This window comes from Crotalus tigris, unplaced genomic scaffold (assembly GCF_016545835.1).
Source record: "Crotalus tigris isolate CLP2741 ecotype Arizona unplaced genomic scaffold, ASM1654583v1 scf7180000017611.44802233496:7321179, whole genome shotgun sequence".
NCBI classification, from domain to species: Eukaryota; Metazoa; Chordata; class Lepidosauria; order Squamata; family Viperidae; genus Crotalus; species Crotalus tigris.
In genome coordinates, this window is record NW_024096511.1 from 1,278,828 (window position 1) to 1,299,726 (window position 20,899).

General features: G+C 36.4%; 1 protein-coding gene across 11 annotated transcripts in view; it reads left to right on the top strand.

Moving 5' to 3' along the window:
• Window positions 1-20,899, top strand: part of MAP7 (microtubule associated protein 7) — a 103,765-nt gene that overhangs the window by 54,296 nt on the left and 28,570 nt on the right. For all 11 annotated transcript variants that reach the window (XM_039323229.1, XM_039323204.1, XM_039323186.1 and 8 more), the window contains 2 exons: window positions 12,855-12,956; window positions 14,852-14,917. In XM_039323229.1, the coding sequence (XP_039179163.1) occupies window positions 12,855-12,956; window positions 14,852-14,917 (168 nt within the window). The remainder of the gene's footprint in view (window positions 1-12,854; window positions 12,957-14,851; window positions 14,918-20,899) is intronic.

The following is a 20,899-nucleotide window of genomic DNA, read 5'->3' on the forward strand; positions in this document are numbered from 1 at the left end:
TTTTCTTTTGTTTGCCAGGGAATTCACTTCATTTTTAAAAATTATTTGCTAATGAGAGTTTCTGACACTTAGGGGGTTGTACCCTAAATGTTTGAATGAATGTGGGCCCAATGTATGTCTTCTTTCTCAGATATCGCAGTACTAAGGATGCTGCCACTCTTGTAGTGAACCAAGGTGAAAGTAAAGAGTCCTTCACATTGAACCTGACTCCTGGGTATTACATAGATGCATTCATGTAGTTTTCTTGGCAACGGTATGGAAGTGCTTCGCTATTGATTTCTTCTGGGAATAGAGAATTACTTTCAGTTAATTCTTTGAACAGCCACTAGTTCATATCATTGCCAAATGCTCCACTTTGCTTATTCGCTACTTGAAATATAGAAGAAGAAAGGCATGAATCTCTGCTGAGGTTGCTTCAATAACCTGTGTGCCTCAGGCCCTCTCCTTTATTTTTGAGTGTGTTATTTCAGGGAGTGTTGTATATAGGCCCAGTGCTTAGTTTCAGCTGCCCTCCCAGCAGTGGACATTAGAAGCTTATCCAGAAAACAGAGTGCATCTATTCCTCCGCGTTCCTCCTGTCAGGGAGCTATAACAGAGCACGGTTGCCTGTCCTGTTGCTGGTCTCATAGTCCATCTGAAACTTGCCAGAACATACTAAGTGGTTTCTGGGAGATTAATATGCAAAAATGGAGCTCCCTTCCTTTCCCTACCCTCCCCTCCTCTCCCTACACTTCCTATAACTCAGTAGACTTAATCAGAATTTCAATGAAAATGTTTTATTGGAGGGACCTAAAACGAATTATTAAAAGCCAGACGAAATAGAAAATATGGTGTATAATAAGGCTAAACAACAGTTCTCTTGTGAATTTATTTGCACAATAAATATCTGAATTTGTATACAAGCTAACCATTTTTCACAACAATATTGTTTTCTGAGATGTAATATCCAAAGGTAACAATAGGCATTGAAACAATTCATTTCAAAACAAAGATTAATAATAGCTGTATAATTTCAGTAAATTAACATGGGCCCAAACAATTCCCTGTCTTGTGTTTCCAAGTACTGTAGATATAGACCCCATGCTTGTGCTACAGAATTTTGTAGATGCTCATCTGATGTGTCTTCTTGCTCTCCTCCCTGCTGTATTTGTAGACCACTTAAATATGTTCTAGGAGCATACCTTATTTAAGAAAAAGCAAGGCAACAGGAGGCTGTTATATTGCAAAATGCTGTCTGGAAGCAGCAGGTATAATTGGATAGAATGTTGATATAATTCTTCAAAAAGCTCCAGATTAGAAACAGCATGATGCTCGATTTTATAAAATTAGAGCAAGATTGAGGCTTTAAAAAAGGAATTGATCTCTTTGCCTTTTTACATTGATTGTACATGATTGTTTAGCTGCAGGAAGCATAGTGTAGAAATCAGAGGTAGGCAACTTTGGCTCTTTTATGACTCATGGACTTCAACTCCCAGAATTCCTGAGCCAGCATGGCTGGCTCAGGAATTCTGGGAGTTGAAATCCACGAGTCATAAAAGAGCCAAGGTTGCCTACCCCTAGTGTAGATGATCTGACACATAAGAATAGAAATCCAGGTTAGAGATAAACATAGTTCCCTACCCTATTAATTTAACTGGACTTGCATAGTTGACAGCATCATAATCTGCTTGAAGAACTTGAAGGCCAGAATTTGAATGTTTAATCACCTGAAGGCCTAACATATATGACATGAACTAGATATCTGAATGATTAAATGGATGCTCAAATAAATAAGCCATTTATACTACAAGCTGTGTCATAGGATCCATTGTGTTATGTGCTCCTGGCTACTTTTCTTTGTGACCAGAGGCAAGCTTGCCTGACCAATAACCAGCCAAGACACAGTGAAGGCCTTTTGTTTCGTTTATTGCAATAAGCGGGGAGAGAAGCTATCAAAGCTTGGTTCTCTCCAAAGTTTTAACCCAAAATATCTCCTTCTTTTATTCATCCCTATCACCGGCCGCTACAGCCCTCCTCTTTCCCCATTGGCTGAGGTAGTATGAGGTTACACTCTTTCCGTCCGCCTATACACATTTCCTGATAACATACTAAATCATATTCACTTATACAATAAGAATAAGAAAAATTAGACAGTTAAATGGTTATTTTAAACTCAGATATATTTATGTCCCCATTTTAAACAATAAGTTCTTTTCCTGTTCTCCATTCAACCTTCCTTTCTGGCTAGCCATTTCCTATAAAAAAAACTATTTATCTATTTTATTACTTTCCTCTTCCTTTCTCAGACCCCAACTATTTTTGCCTATATGGTTATCTTACTTCCTTAATGTTATCTCTTTCTGACTCTCACCATCTGTATTTTTCTTATTCAATTAGTTTCCATTGTATTGTAGGTTTTAACTGTCTCTGAAGATTTATAATATTGATGTATATTTATCAATTGTAGAGAAACACATATTGAAACATAATTTACTTCAGCTGCTTCAGTCATCACATACTGAAGCATAATTCAGCTGCTACACCATCATACATTGAAGAGCAAATGGCCCAAGATCACCCTGTTGGGCTTGTGCCTAAGGTGCAACTAGAAACAAAGCCTCCAAATTTATAGCTTGGTATAACCTGAACCAAAGTGGCTCTCATTTTAAATTGCAGTTATTTCTGATATTTTCAGTGAGCCTTTAGAAATGATGAAATTTTCTTTGACAAGATGGGGTGTTGAAAATTACAACCAAAGTCTTATATGGAACAGTAGAAAATGGCATGAAAACAAGTAGATAAAGAATGTAACAGGTCGAGCTCCCCTGGACCTCCTTAATTATTTGGAGGTCGGAGGGTGAGAGCTCCCTCGGAGCCCGGGGTTTTTCTCCGCATTCCAGGACGCCTTTGTCCTGAGTTTCAGGAACAAATCAAGACCCTGCTTCCACATCTGCATCTTAAAGAGACTTGTGAGTAAATTAAAAGCAGACGGAGCTGACCAGGAGAGATTAGAATTATCAATGCTTGGGACTTTAACTCAGGAAAAGAGTTAAACGAATCTTCTCCACCTTTCAATTTCACTAAAAGCAAGAGGAGAAAATGGTGCTGGAGTGTTGTTTCTTTGTTTGAAAGGACAGTGTTAAGAAAGACTTATATTCGGCAACAAAGTTTAAATACGTAACAGATTTTGGCTATTTAAAAAGCAAGAATCTTTTTTTTCTCTTTTTTTGGAATTAGCCTTCTCTTTCCCTTTTTTTTGTAATTGCTGATTTTATAACAAGTGGTTTTAAACAGATAGAAAATGGCTTCAAAGCGTCTCGGAATCCCTGTTGTCCCTAAAGGTTCAATCTCCTTTCCGGTAACTCAGACTGTGTTGCAAACTAAGCCTAAGTCACCCCCACCCTCTCCTCCACCACCGGCATTTACACTTAAAGATATACAAGATGCTTTGAAAAAAACAGCGCAAGAGATTAAAGAAGAGGTGGCAGAGCTTCTTGAGAATAAAAACAGGGAAGTGAGGGAAGATATAGTGCTTCATTCCAAGGGCTAGCCGCCCATATTGAACGTATAGATGACAGGGTAGATGAAGTTGTGGAAAATACTGCGAGACTAGAAAACAGACTTGGTAAAGTTGAAAATAAGATTGATACAACACAGGATGAAGTTACCATATCACAATATAGAGACATGGTATTTGCTTTGCGAATAAGAGGATTGAAGGAGAATCCGCAAGAGGATCTGAGAGAGGAGGTGGCAAGAGATATTGCTCCTATTTTGGTATGTGAACTTGAGGAAATATTGAGAGAGATAGACAAAATATTTAGAGTCAATTCATGTATTGCAAGGCAGAGAAATTTACCTAGAGACGTGGTTATTTATTTCTCTAGGAGATCACTTCGTAATGAAATTATACAGGCTTTTTATAAGAAGAGATTTCAAATTGCAGCTCAAAATGTTATAATTTTAAAAGAAATACCTCCAAAAATCCTTAGAAAAGGAAAGGATTTCGCTTTTCTGGCTGAGGAGCTTAAAAATTGATAGGTTCAGTTTAGATGTGAGATACCTGTTGGAATAGTGGTGAACTATGCTGGGACACGTTATATACTTAATACAATCTCAAAAACAAAAGATTTTTATACTTCTGTCCTGAAAGCAGGTTCGCCACCATCTCCACGACCTAAGAGAATAGAAGAAAGGCTGGAAGAACAGCCAGCTGAAGGTGCAACGTCATTGGTTGTAGGAGATTTACAGGCTGGACCTATGGAACAGTGTTTGGAGGTAAAAGGTGATCCAAAGGAACAGAGGATGACTCATGCTGTGCATAGACGTAAAGAAAAGGAACAGCAGAAGGCTGATGTTGGATCCATAATACAAGGTCCGATTACTACAGAGCCCGTGGGAGGGACAAGACCGAAGAGATCATCAACAGCTGATCTTCAAGTAGTGTTCCAGAGGCTTCAGGCCATTAAGAATGGCAAAGTTTCTGACATGGAATATTAACGGCCTGAATTCACCACAGAAAAGAAAGTATTTCATTATTTGAAACAACATAAGAATGATGTTGTTTGTTTGCAGGAGACTCATATTGCTTTAAAGGATCAAAAGTATTTGATTAATTCCCAGTTGGGATCACATTTTATAGCTTCTGTTCCGGAAAAAAAAGGGGGTGTAGTTATTTATGTAAGAAAAGACTTATCGGCTAAATTAATTGATTCTGATATACAAGGGAGATATGTTATCATTGATTTAGTATTATATGGCAAGAAATTTCTTATTATTGGACTATACACCCTTAATCAACAACAAAAACAGTTTTATAAGTTGTTACATCAGAAATTAACTCAATTGGATTATAAATCTGTTATTATGATGGGTGATTGGAATGGTGTTTTAGATTCAAGTAAGGACAAAAACGTTTTTTTAAAATCTTCCAATCATGCTAAATTACATAAAGCTTTTTTTGATTTGAAGGACGATTTGGAACTTAGAGACATTTGGCGAGAACGAAATATGGAGGACAGAGATTTTACCTTTTTTTCAGACAGGCATCAATCGTATTCCAGAATCGACTTTTTTCTAATCACCACCGATCTTTTTTCTAGGGTCAAGAATGCCAAGATTTTCCCTAGAATATTGTCGGACCATAGTCCTGTATGGTTGGAGTTATCTGTTGAAGACAGGAATAGAAGGACTTGGAGACTGAATGAACATTTATTTAGATATGAGGGGATTTCACAGAAATGTAGAGAATATTTGAAGGAATTTTTTCTTTTGAATATGTATAAGGGTACCTCGATGGCAATGGTTTGGGATGCTAGTAAAGCTTATATGAGAGGGGTTCTGATTCATATGAACAGTGCGCATAGGTGTAAACAGATGCAAAAATGTAAAGAGTTGGAAGAAAATATTAAACTGAAAGAGAAGGCTTTTATTTTGAATCCATTGGACAATGGTTAAAGGCTTCTATAAATATGCTTAAGGAGCAATTTAACATGTTAATGGCTGATCAGATCACAATTAATTTGCGTTATATGAAACATAACACGTTTTGTAATGCAAATAAGCCTGGTAGGTGGTTGGCTTATCTATTACAGAAGAAACAGAAGTCAAGGATTATAGAGAAAATACATTATAAAGGTAAAGAGGTATATCAACAAAATTTGATTAAAAGGAGTTTTTTAGATTTTTACTCAAAGTTATATGCTAGTGAAAACGTACAAGTTTCAGATATAGATAAGTATCTACAGGCAGCATATTTTCCTAGACTTTCAAATGATCAACAAAATGAGATGAATTGTTTAATTACTTCTGAGGAAATTATTTGGGCAATCAAACAGTTAAAGGTTGGTAAGGCTCCTGGTACAGATGGATTAACAGCAATCTATTATAAAATGTTATCTGATAGAACCATTAAAGGAACTTTTTAACAGTATTTTGTTGGGAGCAGAGTACCTCCATCTTGGAGAAGGGCTTTTATATCGTTGATCCCAAAGGAGGATCAAGATCTTACCCAGCCTAAGAATTATAGACCTATATCTCTTTTGAACACAGTTTATAAGATTGTTTTCGAAAATATTGGCAAATAGATTAATGCATGTTTTGAAGCAATTGATTCATAGTGATCAATCTGGATTTGTAACTGGGAGATATATGAAATATAATGTAAGACAAATTGTTAATTTAATTGAGTATTTGGACAAGAATAATCAAATTCCTGCGGCTTTGATAGTTTTGGATGCTGAAAAAGCTTTTGATCAATTAAATTGGCAATTTTTATTGAGAGTTGTAGAGAAAATGAATTTTGGGGATAAATTTTTATATGCTGTTAAGGCTATATATCAACAACAATCGGCACAAATTATAATTAATGGGGGATTAACAGAAGCATTTAAAATTGAAAAGGGTACAAGACAGGGATGTCCATTATCTCCATTGTTATTTGTTTTAACAATGGAGATTTTATTAATTAAAATTCGTGAATCAACTATAATAAAGGGAATAAAAATAAATAAGAATGATTATAGGTTGAGAGCTTTTGCTGATGATTTGGTTGTGACATTATCTCAACCGATATACTTGGTAAGGGATTTGGTGGAAATCATAACCCAGTATGGGAAAGTCTCTGGTTTTAAGGCAAATAATAATAAGACTAAAATATTACCGAAAAATATGTCTATGAAGGAAAAGAATGTAACAGGAGGAGAGGAGAGGAGAGGAGAGGAGAGGAGAGGAGAGAGGGCTAAAGTCATATGAAAGCTAAAGAAGATGACTTCCAAGTAGGAAAGGTAATTTCAAAGAGTAAAACATTAGAAGGCAGGTTTAATGTATGTATTATGCATTATGACCTTTTGAAAAGAAATCAAAATAGAATAGGATTCATTCATTATTTATAATCTGCCTTTCCCTTTCTTTCCTATTTTTCTTTATCACAGTTCCTATGTGATAGGTTAGAATGAGAGAAAATACCCAGTCATCCACCCACCTCTGGGTTGAGAGGGAACATGAATCAGAATTATGTGGCATGTGTAGCTTGCTATAGCTAATGTAATGTAGGGGCATCCTTTTCTGGAAAGCATTTTCCAGATATACATCTTTCTCTATGCCCTCGCTAAATATTTTTGAGAAGGACTCAGAAATTACAACAAATCTTGACCAAAGCTTTCATATACCCATCCAGCAGTAACAGTGAATCCAGGAAGATCCTTGGGTTATAGACCTACTGTTTCAGATCTTCTCTTCCTCTAACGGTAACAATAGGGCCAATAGATAGCCATAACTAACCAACAATCCTTGCTAAGATGCAGCTTTGGGCTGTTTTATTCTCAACTTTCAAAATTGATCCAGGAGGGTAGCTTGAAGGATAATATTGAAGAGAGCCAAGAAATCTCATAAGGCAAAGCAGAGTGCACTATCCAGATCCCAACAACAGTAATCCACTTGAATGATCAATGCCATTTCTATCCTGTGCTAGATTGGACCCTGACTGAAAGTGGACTAGATAACCTACTTTTTCTAGGGCATTCTAATTTCCCACCATTCTCCTAAAAACTTTCCCTCAAATGGGGGATTGGAGCCAGTTATATTAATGAAGTTTTCCACATCCTTTTTCAAGACTGCAGGCCTCACCATCTCTCAAAAGGAAGTGTGGCACCTCTTTGATCCAGCTCCTCAAGAACTAGGCTCTTCTTTCCTCTGTAATAGCACACTTGACATTATTGTTATTGTGCAAAAACTTTTTATTCTCATTGGAGCCAAATCTTTTACTTTGGAAGTCGTCTAATCACTTTCTAATCACTTTTTTGAAATTGCCTATTAATTATTCTAAATCTATTAAAAATATTCAGAACAACAGATTTACAAAGTCTCTTTGGGGTGAGATTGTCTTCAACTCTGAACCATAGAAAAATTAATTAAAAGCTTAAGAACTTAAATAATTTGAAATAAACAGCAAAAAGCTAAATAAGATTTTGATTTAAGAAATCTGTAAATGAACTAAGAGTCCAGATAAATTAGAAATATTGACCTTTACTGTAAGATTTTTGGGAATAGACGTATTTTTGCTATCCTGGCAAGTGTGAATCATAACAAAAGATGAGTGATAATTTTAGAAACTAGATACTACAGGCGACTAAAGTTTTTAAGCAGAAGAAAAAACACATGCTAAGATTTGGATGACAGATTGCAAGAGCCCCTTAATTGGAGAATAAATTCGTTAATTACTAATTCAATTTTTCCCATTGTCTCTCTCTTTCTTCTACCAAGATGTTTTTTTTTTCCTGAAACAAGACTTTTTTTCATTTGCATTTGCCAAGTACAAATAATATACTCAGCACAGGGAAAAAGCACAGTTGGGAGCACTGCTGTGCCCAGCGGTGTTTGTTTTGCTCTGATTGGTGCAAAATTTTTGTTAAATATTTTGGCTCTTCTTGAGAGGCCTCCCATTGTGCTCAACCCTGACCTGCTCTAACCTGCCCAGAATTGTGCTTTCTGTATCTCTTCTATATACTTTTTATAGGAGAATGCTTTATGGTGGGAGTACTACACAGTCTGGACTGTTGGGTTGAAAACAAAATTCAGTCTGCCTATACCTACAGTGTAAATGTGGAATGTGGAGCAGGTTTTGGGAGAGAAGAAATAAGTACCATAGAGAGTCTTCTGTACTTGGGATTGGGAGAAGAGTATGAAAGAAACAGATTATTAAATATTTTATATTTCTAATTGTAAAAGGGTAAGGTGATGAAACATTGTTGGAAGTGGCTGTTCCCTGATTTACATAACATTCAAATCTAGACATCATATATGAGTATAATTTTATGGAATAAAATAAGGAACGAGCTAACCAGCATGATATATTCCTGTAGCTCTGTTGCCAGACTGAATCAAAAGAAAAAAAAGAGAAGTCAAAATCTCTACTCTTACAACTGAATCTTTCATATTAAATAATAAAGTTACTTATGCATAATACATTTATGGAGTATTTAAGAAGCTGAATAACAGCAAGTTTATCATATGAAAATTAGCAGAAAGGTAAGTGGAGAAAAATAAACCACATAACTGGAAAGGGAGACATTTAGATAAGCGTATTGCAACTTTCTTTTTTTATCATAGCTCTGCACAGTTGTTTGCTACCTCAATTTTCTTGTATCTTATACTACTTGTGAGTGATATAAACAGCTACTACACGCTGAAGTGTTTCTCATGAGTCTCTTCAGAATATCCTGCCCCTTGAAGATAAATGGATGTTGGCTTGGGGATGAGGCCATTATTATAGCAGTTTCCAGTATCTAGGATAGTATCCCCAGATCATTCACTTGGGCTGTACTTTTAGAAGACTTTTTGGTGCCAGAATGACTATAAAATTTATTCTTCTGGACCTTTTGAAATAGTCTCTTAATTAGATATAAAGCCGTAGTACTGTTCACCCATCATTAGTTTTTAATTTAACTACTCGACTATTTTATACATGTCATGCAGAGTTCCCTTTTTTTTTAAAAAAAAGTAATTAGTTTTCCTGAAGGATGTTGCTAAAGAACACACTATAAATAAAGAAATAGAAATACGATAGCATATGAAGTCTGTATTCAAAAAAAGCAATGTTGAGATTGCAATGAGGGCACCTACCAGAAGCAATAATTGTGGCTTCTAGTTGATGCAACTGGATCAGTTTCAGATATTGTGCTACTGGTGAAACCTTTCAACTATGAGGATTTGGCTTTAGATTTTAGTCCTTCTTCAGCTTACTGAATGTCATCAGAACACCTGGAATGGGGTATGAAGATCATCCCATATGTACTGAGGATATAGATCATGAACACATGGAAAAACATTGGCAGTCTAAGGAAATGACAGCCAATTGCTAGCCATCAACACACCAATCAGCCAATAGGAAGGCACCACATAAACACGACTCGCAGAACAGCCCAAAGCACATATTCCAGTAGAGAAATTACCTGAAGTTGGGCTCCAGCATGAATCCGAAAGCTGGGAAGTGTAAATCTCTGGTCCAGTGACCGGCCTAAATTCGATTTCACATGGAAAAACATTTTAAAAGCTACACGTTGCAGGGGAAAACATTAGGACTTGTAAGAAATAAATGGCAGATAATTGTATTGACATATTAAAAAGACATTAAGCAGATAATTAAAATCTGGACATTTGTACAAAGGAATGTTCGTGTTAATTCTTTTTAAAACAGGATTTTAGAAAAAAGAATAACTTTCAAACACTTTATTGTCGGAAGCTGTGCTCACTTTACCATGTCGTATCTTTTCTGAAGTTGCTTCTTTTGAACTGCAAATAAATGCAGCTTACTGGCTTTTGGTTTTAGCAATGTTATGAATTACAAGTTTATTCTGGTTTTATACAAGTGATTAAATATGGACTTTGGAGAGGAATAAAGGTAAGAAAAATCTCTTGACTAAAGTTCTTTTCCATGCAGTGTTCTTGGAAGGGCTTGTGTTACCTTTCTTCCAAGATGGTTTGTTGTTGTGTTTTTACTTTCCAGACTATCCAGTAGCCCGGCAATTCCCAAGTGACCCCCCCCTTCTAATATTAATCGGAGTTTATCTTGTTCTGCTTCTGAGTTCAGACAAAGTTCTAATATTAATCAGAGTTTATCTTGTTCTGCTTCTGAGTTCAGACAAAGTTCTAATATTAATCAGATTTATCTTGTTCTGCTTGTTCAGACAAAGTTAGCAAAGTGAGGCTGTCTTCGCTTTATGTCCACTGTGATAATAACTACACGGTATCCTGTTGCACCTCCAATGAATTGCCAATCGATATCACTGAAGCAGTGTGTGTGTACATCTATACAGCAGCTTTACAATATCCTGTTTGAATACTTTAGTATTAAACCTGAAATCAGAAAAACAATACAATATAGATAGTCCTTGCTCAGCTACTAGAGCACTTTTACAGGCAATTTATGACTTTGGGGCTGGTTTCCAGCAAAGAACTTCCAAATGAATACATGGATTCACTTAATGCTTAGTGACTGTGACAAAGAAATGTCATGAAATCATGTCTAGTCAGGTAGGTGCCTTGACTTATGACCATCATGACTTACGAGGGAAATTCCATTATAGTCATAAGTCAAGGGCTACCTCTTACAACATTAGGTGGAGTTTTAGATAGCAAACCTTCTTTTGCAAGAGCTACATCGATAGCACTCTCTCCAATATTTTGGCTAATGTGTGTTAGGAGGCTGTGCAGAGTTCCCATGTCACTGAATGGCCTTAGGTATGCTTGAATGGGACCTGGAAATATAAACATTTTTTTAAAAAAAATTGTAGACATTACTCTATATGGAATGATTTTTGGTCTTCTTTTAACAAAGCAGCATGGCTGCCTAATGTAATGGAGTGGATTGCTGTACTTTAAGTAAGGTTGCCATGTGTAATGTGGCAATTTTTTGACCTTTGATAATGCCAATAAAGAATCCTGGGAACTTACTGTGCAGTAAAAATAGACTGTAAGAATGGGAAAGGCTGTTACTGTGATAAATAAATATGAATATGTTTATAGTGGTGCCATTCATTCCAGTATTCTTTGAATCCAGTAGTGCTGAACATATCCTTAGAACAGTGGTTCTCAAACATTGTGGTCCCAGGATTTTTACATTCTTGAAAATTATTGAGGGCCCCCAAGAGCTTTGGTTTATGTAGGTTCTATCTATTCGTGTTTACTGTATCAGAAATTGAAAGTAAGCTGTTTAAAAAATATTTATTTGACTTTGCAGACCCCTTCAGAGACCCTTCCCCCAAGGAGTCTCTCAGGACACGCTTTGAGAACAGCTGCCCAAGAATATGTTAGATATCTCTTACATTAGACCTTCTAATTCCATAGAGGCTGTTTTCTGATGCACACAAAGGGTTGAATTCAATGCTAGATTATCTGTTTACTGAAACCCTGACACCTGCTCCCAGACAAGAGAAGGGTAGGGGTTTTTTTTTAGCAGATGCAACTCATCTGTTTTCAGTTTTTATACAACCTGTGATTTCCCCAGAGTGTTACTGAACCACAATTTCTCACTTTCTGTGCCACTGGCCATGTGACTGAGATTGCTAGAAGTTACAATCCAGCAATATCTGGAACACTGTCTCTCAACTTTGGCAACCATAAGATGTACGGACTTCACACGTTTTAAAGTTACAGTACTAAAGTTGAGGAACTGATCTAGAAAGATGTATGTTGCCATTCTGTGCCTATTCTAATTCATGAAAAGATAGTCCTGAATTTGTTTATCAATGATTCAAAGTTAAAATGGCCTCCAAAAATACTTCATCATCATCATCATCATCATCATCATAATGATAAAGTTGGAAGGGACCTTGGAGGTCCTCTAGTCCAACCCCCTGCTCAGGCAGGAAACCCTATAACATTTCGGACAAATGGCTGTCCAGTTTCTTCTTAAAAACTTCCAGTGTTGGAGCATTCACCGCTTCTTGTCCTTGTACTTATGACCCTCACATCACCACGCCACAATCATGTGATCACAATTTAGATGCTGGCAACTGGCTCACATTTACAGCTGGTTGTAGTGTCCTATAGTCACATGATTGCAATTTGCAACTTATCCAGCAACTTGCCACAAAACATTTTGAGGAAACTGGACTTGCTTAAGAACACATGAATTTCTTTATGAGCAACACTGTTTCTCTTAAGAACTGTAGCAAAAATGGTCATAAAATTGGGTCCAGTAACATGGTGACTCAGTTTATGGTCTCACTGTCTCACAATAGAAATTCCAGTCCCAAATTGTAGTTATTAAGTTGAAAATTACCTGTAGATGAATGGTTGGCATTGATTATCTCAGGGAGAAGAAAAAAACAGAGATTGTTATGATAGGGTTAATTTTTTTTCTTTCTTCATTTTAGTATCTGAAAATTCTAAAGCACCAGATAAAAAAGCTGTCTCATCCAGCCGACCCTCTTCTGCCCTTTTAGGACAGGGCACTAATCCCGCAGGAACCAAGACAGGTATTATAGTAATTTAATTTTTCCCAGCATTTTCCGTGTATGAAATGTGACAAGGTTTGTTATACTTTAAAGCGCCAACATTCTGCAGATTTTAAATATTGCTGTTTTAATTCTATTTCAAGTATGCTGTTTTGTATATAAATTGTTTGCTGATTTTTTAATCCATTTACTGTGGAGGTTATTATTTTACTTTAAATAATTCAGCAACCTGATGCAGCATTGTTATTAGGAAGAGTCATATGTAAGCATAGCAAATACAGTCAAACAGATATTACTGCTTGAAATACTACAGCATTTTATTAGCCTTGCAACTGTGTTCGTGCTTATTATTGTATTGCTGATTCTAAACAGATAAAAGATAACGTAAGGATCTGCCTCACTGATTACTCTCATTTGTGAGCCTGCAAAAACTGTTGCATGTGCTAGTAGAAAAAAAAGTACCACTGGCTGTGAATTCTGAAAAATAATGTATTCAGAACCTAATGTTTTGGAGAAAATAATTCATGTATCCTATGGAAAAAAGTGAATACAGATTGTTTTTATTTTAGTATAAGAAGTAATTCTTAAAGAGCTATAGGTAGTCCTCATTTTGCAACCATTCATTTTGCAACCATTCAAAGGTACAACAGCACTTACAGCCATCATTACATCCCCAAGAGTCACTATGATCAAAATTTGAGCACTTAGCAACCAGCATATCTTTATGATCACCATTTGCCATCTTCCCACCTGGCTTCTGACAAGCAAAGTCAATGGGGGAAGCTGGATTTGCTTAATGACTGTGTGGTTCACTTAATAACTGCAGAGTGATTTGCTTTAACAGCTGTGGCAAAAAAGGTTGTAGAATTGGATGTGAATCACGTAACCACCTTGCTTAGCAGTGAAACTTCTAGTCCCAATTGTAGAGGATTACCTGTAGGATGGATAGGATTCTATAGCACGTTGTTGTGAATTAACTTTAATGCAAGCTACTTAGAGCAGAGGTCTTCAAACTGGGCCCTTTTATGACTTGTGGACTTCAACTCCCAGAATTCCTCAGCCAGGCACACTGGCTGAGGAATTCTGGGAGTTGAAGACCACAAGTCATAAAAGGACCATGTTTGAAGACCGCTGACTTAGAGGTTCCCCAATGTAAGCACTCTGCAATTGCATACTGGAGTTCATACCACTGAAAGACTCTCAATATGCTGGACAGAGAACACTATGTACTTCCAGATGAAGCTTTTAATATGAAATTGCTTTGCCTCATTCACTTATTTTGAGAACTTTAAATGACCTTGTCAATATGCAAACTATTCCATTACCTCTCATTGCTTTTTCCACCATATTTTTTTCTTTCCAAGAAAAAAAGATCATTAAAGAAGAAAAATATGAGGTAGAAGCCCAATACCTTTTGATTATTAATATCTGGAAGCACTGCAGATTTCAGGGAGAAGTCTAGAAAACTTCAATAATATAGAAATGTACATGTTCCAGGGTATTTATTTTTAATGTAAGTTTTCTAACTGATTTATGGACCTGATCAAAATGATGATGGATATATACTATTTAAACCGGTCCTCTGCTTCTCAGATGTGTCAGAAATGTAATTCCAAGTTCCCAACTAACACCTGGAGGATATATGGTTGGGAAAGATTTTAATAAGATGTTCTTGAATATGGTGAGGAAAAAAATGAGACAAATTGTTAAATACTCTGTGCCTTTTATTTTGTTATGAAATAAATTCTGAATTGGTTTTAGAATCCTGCATTTTTTAACATGACATCTTAAGAATAGATTTTTATGGATTGATGCTTAGAACTATGTTCTGTAGAATTCAGGAATAGCTGCCACTCATATAAGATGAATAGATTTGGAGCCTAAATCTTACATTATTTTCACTAATTGTATACCAGTACTAAAAGTTGATGAAAGACAACGACTGGCCAGAGAACGAAGAGAAGAACATGAAAAGCTTTTAGGTAAGTCATACTTACTAATAAACCAAATAAATGTCCTTATTGATGGGTCATCATAGCACAATATTACTGTCCTTTGGATTATATCTCCTCCCTCTCCAAGGTTCAAGTAAAACCAAGACTCCTGCCCTTTAAATGGATATTGGAGGCCTGGCTTTTATTCCTTGGCTTGAGTGGAACATATGTCCCCTAAGTGACATTGTATTAATATGTTGGAGCATGTTGGCTTCCTGGTTGTTTCTATTTTTTATTTCTTTTGTTGTCTTTGGTTTGTTTTTAAACTTACATGACGCTTCAAATTGAGCTGGGCAGCCTTCTAAATATGAGAGAGAGAAACGCATAGGATTCTTGCATTTGATACCATGAGCTATGATAGGTGTGGAGAGAATAAGGAAGTTCACCTTGAAAGATTTGCAGGTGCTAGAGCATTTTTAAGTCCAGAATATACAGTGGGGCAAAAAAGTATTTAGTCAGCCACCAATTGTGCAAGTTCTCCCACTTAAAAAGATGAGAGAGGCCTGTAATTGTCATCATAGGTAGACCTCAACTATGAGAGACAAAATGAGAAAACAAATCCAGACAATCACATTGCTTGATTTGGAAAGAAATTATTTGCAAATTATGGTGGAAAATAAGTATGTGGTCAATATCAAAAGTTCATCTCAATACTTTGTTATATATCCTTTGTTGGCAATGACAGAGGTCAAACGTTTTCTGTAAGTCTTCACAAGGTTGGCACACACGGTTGCTGGTATGTTGGCCCATTCCTCCATGCAAATCTCCTCTAGAGCAGTGATGTTTTGGGGCTGTCGCTGGGCAACATGGACTTTCAACTCCCTCCAAAGGTTTTTTATGGGGTTGAGATCTGGAGACTGGCTAGGCCACTCCAGGACCTTCGTTGCCCGGGTGGTGTGCTTGAGATCATTGTCATGCTGAAAGATCTAGCCACATTTCATCTTCAATGCCCTTGCTGATGGAAGGTTTGCACTCAAAATCTCAATACATGGCCCCATTCATTCTTTCCTGTACACGGATCAGTCGTCCTGGTCCCTTTGCAGAGAAACAGCCCCAAAGCATGATGTTGCCACCCCCATGCTTCACAGTAGGTATGGTGTTCTTTGGATGCAACTCAGCATTCTTTCTCCTCCAAACACAACGAGTTGTGTTTCTACCAAACAGTTCTACTTTGGTTTCATCTGACCATAGGACATTCTCCCAATCCTCTTCTGGATCATCCAAATGCTCTCTAGCAAACTTCAGACAGGCCCAGACATGTACTGGCTTAAGCAGGGGGACACGTCTGGTACTGCAGGATCTGAGTCCCTGGCAGCGTAGTGTGTTACTGATGGTTGCCTTTGTTATGTTGGTCCCAGCTCTCTGCAGGTCATTCACTAGGTCCTCCCGTGTGGTTCTGGGATTTTTGCTCACCGTTCTTGTGATCATGTTGACCCCATGGGGTGAGAACTTGCGTGGAGCCTCAGATCGAGAGAGATTATCAGTGGTCTTGTATGTCTTCCATTTTCTAATTATTGCTCCCACAGTTGATTTCTTCACACCAAGCTGCTTGCCTATTGCAGATTCAGTCTTCCCAGCCTGGTGCAGATCTACAATTTTGTTTCTGGTGTCCTTCGACAGCTCTTTGGTCTTCACTATAGTGGAGTTTGGAGTGTGACTGTTTGAGGTTGTGGACAGGTGTCTTTTATACTGATAACAAGTTCAAACAGGTGCTATTAATACAGGTAATGAGTGGAGGACAGAGGAGCCTCTTAAAGAAGAAGTTACAGGTCTGTGAGAGCCAGAAATCTTGCTTGTTTGTAGGTGACCACATACTTATTTTCCACCATAATTTGCAAATAAATTCTTTCCAAATCAGACAATGTGATTGTCTGGATTTGTTTTCTCATTTTGTCTCTCATAGCTGAGGTCTACCTATGATGACAATTACAGGCCTCTCTCATCTTTTTAAGTGGGAGAACTTGCACAATTGGTGGCTGACTAAATACTTTTTTGCCCCACTGTATAGATAATATTTGGCAGCAGCTCAAACAGAGACCTCTCTAATTCACTGAACTCTAAGAAGAAGGAGATCAGACTTTCATGATTCTGTTATAGTAACCAATCTCAATTAAAGTAATTTTAACCATTCTCTGGAGTTGATTTCATAGTCTGGTCTACCAGCTGCGGCTGACAGCATAATTAAATGTGTTATATGCATGAATATATTTTTTGAAATTATAAGCACAGATCATAGAAATCCAGGCCACCCATGAATTTAGCAGTGAGATTTTACATTTGCTGCAAGATAAATAGTAATTTTTTGCACTGGGTGAATTGGTTGGATTTAATGGCATAAATAGCCCCCTTCAAAGTACAGAATTCTGCAATTGTGCGCAATAACATGTATGGTGCAGAAATTGTGTCTTTATTAAGGATTGTATGCAAGGGGGTAGAAAGCATACCACCCCAAGTCATTATGCACATATCTGAGTTTGATCTAAATTGACACATGTTTTGGGATTAACAATGATATCTCTTGACCAGTTTCTAAGAGTTGTTTAGAATATTCATGTGAAAAATTGAGATAAAAAGCTAGCTACAGGATAGAGGAACATCGACATCTAGGGAAGATACTTAGGCAATATGTGTCTTACGAATCAGAATATCAGCTTAACAAAAAATAAATAAATCTCGGGACTTTTTCAGTGTGAATTCTCCAATTATAGAATACTGTCTCAGGTTGATTCTTTCTTGATGACCCTTTGTTAATTTTTTTACTTTTACTTTATTCCTTTTCATTATACACTTTATTACTCACTTAAAAGTGAAAGACTGTCTTAGAATTTCTTTTTTAATAAAACATTGAATGAACTTTTAAAAATCTGATTTGTATTTTTTAAAATTGTATTTTAGTTTATTAAATTGTGTTTGGGGTTGGTTTTCAACTTTTAGTATTTATTTTTTAGATGCTTATCCTGCACTCTTTTCTTTCATATATAACTTAAGGTAGCAAATATACCAATACCTCTTTCTTCTCTTATTTTCCCCACAACAATAACCCTGTGAAGTGAGTTGGGCTGAGAGACAGTGAGTGACCCTAAGTCACCCATCTGGTTTTTCATGCCAGAGGTTGGACTAGAAACTCATAGTCTCCTGGTTTCTAGACCAACGCCTTAACCATTATACCAAACTGGCTCTCATTTAATGGATTATATAATTGTATAATTATTTAATGGATTTTAGTCATAGTATCATGCATCTGTTCATTTATTTGATGATAGTTTATTTGAAATATTTTAAGCCTTTGTAATGTATCTCCATCTCAATGTTAAAAATACATTCAATAAAATAGGTTAATAAAATATATTTTTACAAGGGCTGTAATTATGCTGGCAGCTGATTATGGTTTTTAAAGATTCATTGCTATGTCTTTAACATATAGCTGAACTATGACCTATGACTGCAATTAAAATTGGATTTCTGTTTTGTTGCATAGTCATCCAGATGTTCAGACTGGATTTGGCATTTTTTTTTTTTTTTTATTAAAAGTTTTATAAATTTTACAAGAAAAACAAGAACAATACAGAACAAAAAACAACATATACAAAAGAAAAAAAAAATTAAACAATACATATAAAAAAAAACCCCCCACCCCACACCCCTCCCAAAAACCCTCCCTTCCCCCCCCCCTGAGCTTCCCAGAGCAGAATATAGGCTTAAGAAATAATAATAAAAAAATAAAAAAAAAAATAAAAATTAAATTAAAAACTTTATATTTATATATATAAAAAAGATATCTATAATATATATAAAAATAAAACTTATGAAAAAGCTATATAATATTTTTGTATACCCAATCTAAATTGTATAAATTTTATCCATTTGTCCCAGATAGCAAAAAACTTCTCTTGCGTTTGTTGCTTTAAGAAAGCCGAAATCTTTGCCATTTCTGCCAGATAAGCTACTTTAAAAAACCATTCCTGCAATGTAGGCAAAGATTCCTTCTTCCAATATTGTCCAACTAACAGCCTCGCGGCTGTGATCAAGTTTAACATCAATACAACCTCCTTTGTATCACAATCTGTAACAATACCTAACAAAAATAATTGCGGAGTAAATTTTACCCTCCTTCTAAAAATTCTCTGGATATTCCAGACTGGATTTGGCATTTTTATCCACCTATTGAGTCCTTGGGATAGGTAGATGTTGATGTTTGATGATATTAGGTATCTTTGCAGGATGTAAGCTGTTCGGAGCAAAGCTGCCTTTTGCAATTGACTGATGGTGATTTGTCAATGCCAGTGGTGTTCAAGCAATGCTCCACGGTCATTTTATTTCTATTTACAAGTCTTTGTATTTTGTTATCTTCTCCAGTTTTTTCTCTTCTCTTCTGCTGTCTCTAGGTACTGCCATGTTTGCTGTCCAGACTTTTTTTGTCTTTCTTATTGATATTTGTTAAATCTGGGGTATTATGTGGCAGATGCCTGACAGTCCCGGAGCATGTTAGTTCTTCATTTTCAATTACTTTCTCTGTTTTATGGTCCCACCAGTTCTTGCTTACAGGCAAATGGTACAGTATTTCTTGCAGGACTTCCAGGGTACCATTGTTGCTACTTTGTCATGCTGCTTGTAGTTAGTCTGTGTGATCTTCTTCCAGAAGCTAACCAAGTGGTTCACTGTATCTTCAGCTTCTTTGCAGAAGCAGGACCTGCTGTCTGTTGCTGTCTTTTCAATTCTGACTTTGTATGCATTTGTTCTTAAGCCTTGGTCTTGTGCAGCCAGAATTAGCCCCTCTGCCTCTTTCTCCAACTTTCCTGCTCTTAGCAATTGCCAGGTCTTGTTATTATATACTTTGCCTGTAATTTTTAAGGCCTGGCCATGTAATAATTTGTCTTCCCATGTCTCTTTTCTGTTCTTCATTTGGTCTTTCCTCTAAGACAGTGTGCTCTCCTCAGTATTCAGTAAGCCTTCCTGGTATACTAACTTCAGTCCCTCTTCTTCACTGTCCTTCAAATATTTTTCCAATATCCTTTTTTCTTCTTCAAGTGTCCACACCCACCTATTTTCCTTGGTAAGTAAAGTCTGTCAATGTCACTGTGAGGATTCAGGGCATGATTCATTCTCTTTATTTTTATTTTTATTTTGGTCTTCTGATCCAGGGCTTTTATCTCTGCTTGAGTCTAGTTCACTTCTCCAGTTATGCATCTCATGACTGGAATTGCTCAGGTGGTATTTCCTCCACTGAGTTTGGACTTTAAGATCCTCTTCATTCTCTTGATGTATTTACTTCTAACCTTTTTCTTGTCTTCAGTGTGCTTCACATTGTCATCTTGAAGGATGCCCAGGTATACTTGTATTTGCCCCATAGGTGAAGCTTTGACACATTGAAATCCAATGTGATATGCCATTTTTCAATATAGAAATTATAGATGAGTAATATTTCTACTCATGACTAATAACACGATGAACGTCCTTGTGCTAGGCTTTGTAGCCAGATAAGAATATTGGAATGTATATCTAATGTTCTACTTAACAGTAAACAGGAGGCAAAATAACTTGCCATTTGCAGCATTATGAAATAGAATAATTACACTTAACCCAGTCCAAGTAATCCTCAACTTACAACTGTTGGTTTAACAATTGTTCAAAATTACAAAAACCTTGGAAAAAGTGACATGACCTGTACTCATCCTTATGGCCTTTGCACCATCAATTGGGGCACATAGCACTAGCTCCCATACATGACTTGTACAATATCCTGCAGTCATGTAATTACGATTTGTGAACTTTTTTTGCCTATTTGATTTCTATAGCCACCCATCTCAACAAGTGATTCTGGGTGGTATACATTATTAAAAAAAATAAAAACAATTAAAAAAATAAATTAAAGCAGTACAAAATAAATACATATGGCACCAAATAAAAACTATTGCTAGGGAAACAGGGCCTAGCACATAAAGCACACAACCAATCTTCATGGCCTTATGA